The sequence below is a fragment of the Microtus ochrogaster genome, unplaced genomic scaffold, assembly GCF_000317375.1.
Source record: "Microtus ochrogaster isolate Prairie Vole_2 unplaced genomic scaffold, MicOch1.0 UNK9, whole genome shotgun sequence".
In the NCBI taxonomy this organism is placed as follows: Eukaryota; Metazoa; Chordata; class Mammalia; order Rodentia; family Cricetidae; genus Microtus; species Microtus ochrogaster.
This window is the reverse complement of record NW_004949107.1, coordinates 3,650,979-3,661,498: the sequence shown is the minus strand read 5'-3', so window position 1 is coordinate 3,661,498 and position 10,520 is coordinate 3,650,979. Positions and strand designations below refer to the sequence as shown.

At 42.9% G+C, this 10,520-nt stretch overlaps 1 protein-coding gene across 1 annotated transcript in view; it reads right to left on the bottom strand.

The window, feature by feature from the left end:
• Positions 1–1,123: 1,123 nt before the first annotated feature.
• Wdr92 (WD repeat domain 92) overlaps positions 1,124–10,520 on the bottom strand; it is a 25,075-nt gene continuing 15,678 nt past the window's right edge. The window contains exons 7-8 of the mRNA XM_005366437.3: positions 5,858–5,955; positions 1,124–2,674 (exon numbers count right to left, since the gene is read on the bottom strand). Coding sequence (XP_005366494.1) covers positions 2,467–2,674; positions 5,858–5,955 — 306 coding nt within the window. The 3' untranslated portion in view covers positions 1,124–2,466. The remainder of the gene's footprint in view (positions 2,675–5,857; positions 5,956–10,520) is intronic.

Below are 10,520 nucleotides of genomic sequence, written 5' to 3'. Positions count from 1 at the left end.
GAACTCACAGAAATCCACCTGCCTTTGCCTCCGAGTGCTGGGATTAAAGACATGTACGGTCACCTCCCCACATCCAGCAAGATATTGTAAAACCCTCTGAAGCCACAAGGCAAGCTAAGATCCATCTTCCTTTGTCTATCAGGCACAATGAGTGCAACAGTGTGCACACAGGACGATTGTGCAAATCAGCCTGAGTTTGCTTCATTACAGTGTACGTGGTGCTGTGACCAGTATGAAAGCAGAGGGACAGCCTTTCAAACAGCAAGGGGTCTTTAGGCCTTATTTTCCTATTTTGTTGATAGGGTGAAAGCCGGCATTGAAATGGAAGTCTCAGTATCCACGTTGGGCAGTTAAGGTGAGAAGCACACAATAGGTGGTTAGAAGCACCGGCTGCTCTTCCAGAGGACCCAGGTTCAATGCCCAGCACCCATGTGGGGACCTAACACCAGTGGCAAGACACCAATGTGCATAAAATAAAAATAAATTAATATCTAATTCCTTTAGTGTATGCTGAACATGTGTGAAGCCTTGGGAACAATGCCTGGTTCCACTGGTAAGAAAGCATGGTATCATCACTGGTGGCATCTTTTTTCTAATTCTACAGTTGATGACATCTTAGATTTAATGAAATTTATTACATATATAAATTATTCTACTTAAACCTTTCTGTATTATCAGTAACAAATATTCTAAGCCAGATTTTCACGTATTTTCCATTTTTTGAACATTGGGGAAATCCAAGTAGCCTTTTTAAAGGTTAACTGTTGACTGACTTTTCTGTCCTGCCCGGATCCTACAGTCATTTAGTCCCAAAGAAATCACACAGAGGTCTACATTAGTCATAAATTGATTGGCCCATTAGCTTAGGCTTCTTATTAACTAATTCTTATAACTTACATTAGCACATAATTCTTTTCTGAGTTAGCTAGCCACGTGGCTCGTTACCTTTTTCAGCAAGGCAGTCACATCTTGCTTCCTCTGAGGCTGGGTCATGACTACAGACTGAAACTTCCCTCTTCCTAGAATTCTCATTGTCCCGCCTATACTTCCTGCCTGGCTATTGGCCAATCAGCATTATATTAAAAATAATACAAGTGACAGGATAAAAGACCATTGTCCCACAGCAGTTAATTTTATTTTTACTTTGATATTATACCCACAACCTTGTTCCTTTTATAATTCCATGTGTATTTCATGGGTGCACACATGTGCCTGTGGCCCAGGGTGAGACAAGGCACTCATCCTCACACAGCACTTACCCACTGAGCCATCTCCTCAGCCCCCCAACAGCTCCGTCTTATAAAGCATTTTGGAAATAAAAAGTTCCGAGTTTTGTATATTATGAATGCTGTAGGTGGCTCTGTTCTTATGGAAAGTGTGATTCATTCACCCAGTGGACTTGAGGCTCAGCTTATGATGTGGGCCAGAGGCAAGGACAGTGAGCTAAAGGTACATACTGAGAACTCAGAAAGGGGGAAACAAGGGAAACAGTCCAGCTCTCTCACTACTACTAAAAGAATCCAAGCTTCCACAGACTTTAAGAACTGGTTTATTTAAAAAATATATTTTAAAGGCTTAAAAAAAAAGCAGTCCAGTCTTCAACAGCTCATCATCCTTTAGCACAGTCAAGGCCAACCAGGTCTCCCCGACTCAACAGCTGCACTTGAGCAGAGAGCCGGTTCTAAGTCGCAGTGTTTTACCAGTCACGCTGCTGAACGGGCTCCAGCCTGCCGGGTCAAACAGTGTTTCCAGTGCTTTACAGACCAAATGAAGTGATTCCTACAATATGGAAACGCTAATGTGAAGCACAAACGTACAGAGAAAATATGGAACTTTTGAGATACAAAACAAACTTAAGATACAGTTAAAAAACAACTACTGACTTTGGTCTTTTTTAATTTAAAAAAAATTTAAATACAATTTTTTAAAAAATTCCTAAGTCTGTGTGTGTGCCTATGAGTACCATCGCCTGCTACAGCTAGAAAATGGCATCAGAAGCCCTGGTGTGGAGTTACAGGGTGTTGTAGGCCACCTGACGTGAGTGCTAAGCCCCAAACTTGGGTGCCCTGCAAGAGCACCCAGCACTCTCGTCACTGAGTCGTCTTCAGAGCCGCCCCTGGCTGTGCCGCTCAAGCTAGTCTTGATCTTAGGGACTAAACTGATTCTCCTGCCTCAGCCTGTTATATACCTCGGGCGAAGAACAAATACCAGAGCACCTGGCTCTACATTTTTTAGTAGAAATATGGGGAGAGGAATAAAGCTGGCCCTGTTGTGTGGCACCTTCACGCGCAGCAGCATGCCAGCCAGGCCACCAAACACCCCGGGAAGCTGGAGGAAGACTGGCTGTGTGCTCGCGGCTGTCAGTCAGCACTCTGATCCAATGTCTTCAGTGAGGAAGGAGGGTGCAGGACGGACCTCCAATTCTGTGAGCCACCCTCTGGGAAACGTCCAGTTCAGAGCGCTGGGTCAGATGCTCTGGAGCTTGGTAACAATCAGCACGCGCACTGTCTGGTCAAAGGAGCTGCAGATGCAGAGCCCCCTCTTGTCAGGACTCCAGTCCAAACTCGAGACAGGCTGCGTGGACAAGGTCACATTCTGGAGGAGGCTGACGGAACCTGCGACTCCCATGTCCACTCCCTCCGAATCTTTCTTTGACCGATGAGCTGGGTATTCACTAAAACCAAGATCAAAGTGGTCAGAGAGCAGTCCCGGCACTCACTGTTTTAATTCAGAGAGCAGTCCCGGCACTCACTGTTTTAATTCAGAGAGCAGTCCCGGCACTCACTGTTTCAATAACGGCTGATACTGACCTATATAAGTAAGGACTGCCTCCCCTGAGCCCAGGACAATACACCTAGGGCAGTGAGTACTTTTCCCGCAAATTTCTCCACGGCACCTCTGGCCAGCATCTGCTGATGCTTCCACTTCAATGTGAACACTGTAGTTAGCCTGACGGGGTGCTCTCCGCAGTCTTTTTTTCTAATTCTTTCCTAAATTTGGATTGCTAGACATGGCAGGTGAAAAAGCTGTAAGAAGCATTTACAAAACTTCCACATAAAGGACTGGTAGTGCACCCTGACCCCAGAGTGCACCCACCATTCAGACCTGGCCCGGGGACGCCACTGCATCCACAAAGGAGAAGGCAATGATGAGAACATATGATTTTCTTTCCAGCAGAAAATATAAACTTTTAAGCTAAGAAGAGGGAAAGAATAACAACTAAGTAAAACCTGACAGAGATCTGAAAGGTGGAAAAAAAGAAATAGCCTTCTCTACAGACGTGGTCTAAGGCTCCAGGGCAGTGGTTCTTAACCTTTCTAATGCTGAGACCCTTTAGTTTCTCATGTTATGGTGACCCCCCCAACCTTAAAATTATTTTCATTGCTACTCCATAACTGTAATTTTGCTATGGTTATGAATTGCAATGCAAATATGTATTATGCAACCCGTATAAAAGAGTCAACCCGCAAAGGGATCACCACCCAAAGGCTGAGAACCACTGCTCTAAGGTATAGCCCTCCACAGGGCCTTCGGAAACCACTGTGTATCAATTATGATACTTTGTGAATGCAAAAACCTAACAACTAACCAAGCAACAAAACAAGCAAACAAAAACAAAGAAAAAAAAACAGACCCAGAGTTGAAGAGACACAAAAGGATCAGACACAGTAGAAATGGAGGCGAAACCACAGGTAGAAAACACTCTCTTCCTTTTAAACCCAAATTATTTTACCTAAAAGGAACAAAATAGTTACACACACACACACACACACACACACACACACACACACGTCTTAAGTAAATACTTTCCCCACAACTCTTAGTAAACTTTGTAGTTATTCAGTATTAAAACAGGGCCATGTGTGGTTGTTTGCACCTTTAATCCCAACACTAAGAGGCAGAGGCAGGTGGATTTCCAGAAGTCTGAGGCCAGGTTGGTTTACGTAACAAGCTGTGGGCCAGCCAGGGCTAAGTAGGGAGAACTCAAAAACAAAACAAAACAAAACCAAATTGGTTCTAAAGTCTCTACATTATCTATGCAAGAGTTTTTGCTGTTTTTAAACAAGGTGTGGAAACTAATCTGCATTTCTCGCCTGGCTAAGTGAAGGCTTCCAGTCTGACTGTACCGTGAAGGCAGAGTAGCAAGCAGACATAAGTTCCACCACATCTTATTTCAGCCACTCTCTAGACAGCATCACAGCAAAGCTCCAAAGTATTTACAAAGTACACAGGTCATCTGTCCTGATGACGGTCAGTGCCCACCTTAAGATGGCCTCCCGGAGTTGGGGAGACCCCCTCCGTGGTTAAAGCACTTCTCCGGGAGCCTGAGGACTGGAGTTTAGACTCCAGAGCCAGGTAACTGTCCCTGGGTCAAGCAGGAAGCTCGTCTACTAGTCACAATCAGGGAGCTCCCAGTCAACAAATCAAGTGGGGCGTGATCAAGACAGACACCTGATGCAGGTTTTGGGCTCCATATGAACACACAGCGGTCAATTTCAGAGGAGGGAAAGCCAAGGAAAAACTTCAAATGTCTAGGTGCCTATACTCTAGCCTTAGCAACATAAAGAAAAAAAAATCGAGCTGCCACCATGCCCCGTTATGGAAAACTGGTATTAGCTTCTTTAGCAGACTCAAAAGTTGGGAAATCAAGGAAACAGACACAGCTGAGCTAATGAGACCTGCAAAACCCAAGGCGAGACTGGGTTAGAACCAGGAAAGAATGGAGCGCAAAGCTTCCAGGGTCACTGTCTCTCCACCCAGCATCATCCCAGAACACCCAAGACATGTCTACTGCTTTTAGCTGACAGAAAGCAATCGCAAATTAGTCAGCTAATGGTCTCAGTTCTCTAACAAGTACTATCTCACTGCAGCCCTGCGTTTCAGCTTCTAAAAGGAGCTTAGAGAAGGTCTGTAAATGAGGAAGTCCAAGCCACACTGAACATGCTGTTTTGTTTTTTCTATAGAGTAGAAAATTTAAAAATTAAAAAACTTTAATTCTGAAACATCCTTCAGTAATGAACTTAACATTTTCTGAGTAATACTTAGAGATTTTTGTTTTGTCACTGCTAATAAAGTTTTTAATCCTTCAATCTGTCCAAGCCCCGCTGAACTGGCAGCTGAGCTAGCACCTAGGCCTTGGGAATCTCGGAACACACACATGACTACAGCTTCCACAGTAACTCATCCTGCCTAGGTTTACAGAAAAGAAACTCTGTTGATAGAGGCTGCCTCTGCAGACCAACCAGGAGCCTGGGGCTGCTTTCAGCTCTACCACCATGAATTTAGCAAACTCATTACCCAAACCTAAGCAATGTAACCTGCTCCCCAACTTCAGAGGAAATGTTCTAATGACTACAAGGTAGTGTTTAATGAAAGTCTTCAATCAAATTTAAAAACAAAGCTATTCCCACCATCACCCTTCTCCCTTCCTTCCTCCCTTCGTCCCTCCCTCTTTTTATTTTTTGAGACAGGTTCTTACTCTGTAGCCTAGGCTGGCCTGGAACTCATTATGGAGTCCACGCTGGCCTGGAACTCGTGGCAATGCTGGCCCTGTCTTCTGAGTGCTGGGATTATAGGTGTGAACAACTTCAAATTCACGGTGGGGGAGGGGGGGGACCACAACTCTGTGTCACTCATACACAGAGATATAAGTACGACAAATATATTTACTGTGTCTGGTAAGGGCGAGTTTTTATTAAATGTAAAATAAATACATTAGCAAAAGAAACTATTTAGAAGGCCAGTTACATAACAACACTGAAAATGAAAATCATACCAAAATGAATTAAGTCAGTGCTAGAGGAGAAAAAGGTTATGGACTCCTACATCATACCAAAAGTAACTCAAAAGGACTTACTACTTCCAGAGGTGAAGACTGCCGGCGCCTCCCGCTGTCAGAAAGAGCTCTCTGTTCTGAGGCAGGTGTCGAACTTGCCATATGGTGGACTTATGGGCCTGCTCAGACAAGACACACGGGGGTTAAAGACTAAACGACACCTTGGAGAGAAGACTCAAAAACAGAGAACCATAACCACTTCGACTGTCAGGAAAGAACATTTTGTTGCTGCTTTAGCTGATCAGGCCGTTTTGCTGAGGAGTAGTGTGGGTTGGCGGTGGGCCTGTCAGGGCTCTTTTGACTAAATTATCAGGCACTGTCCCGATAGGCCTGCCTGCGTGAGTGGCCTGAACCTTCTCTTTGGCAGTTTCCAACCCCCTCTCCTTTGTCCATTTTCAGTGTTTAGCGATAATTTGTGACTGGAGCTTCTCTTCCCATCCCCTGGTCACTCTTCTCCAGGCTTCTTGGACCTGGCTGGGGACTCTTCTAGACTTGAAAAATTCTATAGTTTCAGTGAAAATGTGCCTTTGGTACAGTATTTGCTTTCTTGTATTCTCTTAATTATATGATCTGGTCTGTTTATGGTGTCCTAGAGCATCTCATGTTTTATATGTATGTATGTATGTATGTATGTATGTATGTATGTATGTATGTATATGTGTGTGCAAAGTAACAGGATTTAAAATCAACACACAAAATTCAGCAGTGTTTAATATCTAATAATGGTCTTGTAAAAAAGAAGTTGGGGCAAGAGGAAAGAACCCCATTCACAGTAGGTAACTTAAAAAATAAAAACTTAGGAATAAACATCACCAAGGAGGTGAACAACCTCCACAGTGAAAAGTTAAGACTTGGAAGAGGACAATAAAGGGTGGAAGGATTCTCCACGCTCACAGACCGGCAGAGCTCTTACAGTAAAGGCTACATTATACAGGGCTACACACATGCAAAACACTCTCCCTTCAAGTTGATACTGTTCTTCCCAGAACTACAAAAAGCAATTAAAAATTCAATGTAAGCACAAAAGAGCTAGAATAGTCAAAATAGAAAGAGTATGTCTGGGCATGGTGGTGCACACCTTTATTCCCAGCACCTGGGAGGCAGAGATAGGAGGATTTTTGTGAGTTTGAGGCCAGCCTAGTCTACATAACAAGCTCCGAGACAGCCAGGACTACATAGAGATACCTTGTCCAAAAACCAAACAAATCCAGAGCTATAGCTGTAAACTGAGCCATTCTATTCCTGAGGTGCTGAGAGCTGTACAATACTAGAAAAAAAATCAGACAGATAGATCAGTGAAATATAATGATGTCAAAAGTACACACACATAAACACACACACAGCTTCTTCAGTAAAGAGACAGAAAAGCACGATACAAACACACACATGATGTCTTTAGATTCATATCTCTCGTCCTGTACAAAATCAATTAAAATAGATCAAAGACCTTAATATAAGAATAGAAACTATGAAACTGCTGGAGGAAATAAAAAATCCACAAAGAATTGTAAAACATTAAGCAATAAAGCAAAAAGTCACTCAATGGTCAATGTTTTCAAAAGGAGAAATGTGAATGGCAACACATCCTTGAACTGTGTTTAACAACCTCAGCCATGAAGGACACACAAATTATAACTGTTCTGAGATTCATTTCACCTCCATCGCAGAGAATATCATCAAAAAAACAAACAACCACTTTCTGAATGGACTAAAGACCTGCTTCACTAGATGGGACCCAGACCCTGTGGCTAGATAGGCCACAGGCCCTCGAGGAGAACCCCCTACTACTACTCTGCTAACAGGACACAGCATTGAAATGACTCCTAAGGACACACTGCTATACCCATAGAGCTCAGCTCTCGTTAGAGGAGCTTCTTCTTGCAGTAGAAGGCAATTAACACAGACACCCATAACCAGCGACTGTGTGTGCTCCATGCTCTTTTTAGGGCTTGGGGTCTTCCCAAAAGAGGAGGGAGGAAGTCTGTAGGAGCCAGGGATGATGAATAGCTTAAAAGAAACAGTATTTCCTGGACACAGCAGAGCAGATGCACACACGAACTCACACAAGCTGTGAGAGTGTGCACACAACTTACACAAGCTCAAGAAAGACAAAAGCCCCAGTATGGTTAGGGCAGGTGGGCAGGAGTTCCACCCAACCTGAGGAGTTACTGGCATCTGACAGCTTCTAGATGAGGTGACCACTCCCTAGGGTACAGCCCACACTCAAGAGTGGCTGGGCAACACAAGCTGAACTCACTGGATGTTGGGGTGGGGGGAAGAACACAAAAACAAGAAGGTGGGTGGATAGGGAGGTGGAAGATGTAGGAGTTGGGGAGGGGAAGTGAATATGATCAAAATAAATTATATGGAATTTTCAGTTAATAAAAATATTATTAAAAAAAGAAAATGAACAACAAATGATGGCAAGAACATGAAGAAAGAGGAACCCTTACTGCTGGTGGGAATGTAAAGATGTAAAGTGGAACAGCCAACAGAAGTGAACAAAGAGATTTTTAAAAAGCAACCCAGTTATACCAATCCTGGATATAGACCTGAAGACTCTAAGTCAACATATTACAGAGATGATTGCACATCGACTTTTAACATAGCCGAGGAACAGAACCAGGCTAGACAGCTATCAGTAGATGAATAGGTAAAGAAAATGAACTACACACACAATGGAATTTTATTTCTTCATTAAAAAAGACAAATACAGATGTTTTCTCTCAAATGCACAATCTAGGATAACCTGCTCTGTCTGTGCAGATCATGAGAGCTGAAAGTGTACTGAGAGGAAGGGAGGGCTGTTAATGTGTGAGAAGAGGGGACATTGAGAGTGATGGAAGACATGGACAAGAAGGCAGAGAGGGAAGATGGGGAAAGGGGGACCAGAAAGAGGTAAGCAGGGGCATGCGGAAGGCACTGGGGAGCGCACTCAATAACAGCGATACATAAGGACACATGCTCAATATGCTGTATCTAATACCTTTCATATCTGGATGGCTTTTGATTTTTGTCATTATTTAAATGTGTTAATATATTTCCTACATTAAAAAAAAGTAAAATATATTTCCCTAGGAGAATAAAGATAGGCAACTGGAAAAAGGCTACTGGTTTATCAGGCCCTTACTCATACCAGTAAACCCCCTCCAGCACGCTGGTTTGCCAGGGAGTCATGAGGAGAGAGAGCTGAGCAAGGGAGGAAAGACCCAGGGAGAGGGTGGCACTGCTCGGTAAAGTAGCTCTGCTATTTGAGCTAAACCATTTCACATCTCAGTGGCTATGAATCTTGAGATTTAATTTTCAATCATGTGTATGGGGGTGGGGTGGGGAGTCTGTGCATGGCAGTAGTGCCTGAGGAGATCAGAAGATGGCATCGTTGAAACTGGCACGGATGTTAGGAACCTGCCTCAAGTCTTTTGAAAGAGCAGTGAGCGTTCTTAACTGCTGAGCTATCTCTCTAGTCCTGAATGATACTTCTTGTCATTGAGCTGACTATTCACTTGAGAGCAGGATCATTAGCATAGAAAAACATGAACCTCAAAATATACACTTGAAGTGTATGAGATTAGGTTCATACTGTCCAAATGAACTTGGAAGGATACTACTATATGTAGAAAATAACGAGTGATTTACAAACAAAATATGGACTAATTTAGTAATAGAAGATTGAAAGATTAATTATATTCTAAAATGACACTGACAAAATAATAGTTTGTAGTTACCTTGTTACGAATTTATCTCACCTGACACTAGCAATTTATGCTTCATAGCAATAACTGTATCATAAGATGACACAAAAGCACAAAGGAGGAAGTTGTGTGAAACCCCAGGGCATCCACAATGGGGGAAAGAACTGGAAGTAACTTATTTCCTGAGCAAACGGCACATTTGAGTCTGATGGAAACAAACCACCTGTAGCTGCTTTCCTTCTTATGCTTCGGGAAGGAGGGCCACATTCCCCACCTGTCTCTTGCAAGTATCAGGACATTCTGGGGGTTTTGTTTTGTTTCTTTCTCTGTGTAGCAGTCCTGGCTGCCCTGGAACTCACTTAGCAGACCAGGCTGGAATTGAACTAACAGAGATTCGCTTGCCTCTGCCTCCCAAGTGCTGGGATTAAGTGCATGGGCCACCACCTAACAGGATGTTAACATGGACTGTAGCTACTTTATTCCAGACATTTCTTTTTTTTTTTGTGACAAGTATTTTCCCTTTGTTTTTCTTCCTTATTTATTTTTCTAATGTTATAAATCAAAAGCCTTTCCCACTAAGCTCTCTCAAGCAGAAGCCAAAGTATAAATAAACAGAACACTCTTGACTATCTATTATGTCAAAACCATAGTAATCAGTGTTTTAAAATAAGTCCACTTAAAAAAAACGAACAAACTAATTAAAAAGTTCACTTAATAAAGCAAATCAGAATATAAAATAAAATGAGTTGAAATAACAGTGAAAATGCAATTTCTGGAAAGTACATTATTAGTTATTAATAAGCATATATTTATTAGAAAACATCAAGCTAGAATTTCTTGATCAAATTCTTGGTATCAGCAAGGTTTCTTTCACTACAAAATAAGATTCCTAGCTAAGGCCGGGCGATGGTGGCGCACGCCTTTAATCCCAGCACTCGGGAGGCAGAGACAGGCGGATCACTGTGAGTTCGAGACCAGCCTGGTCTACAGAG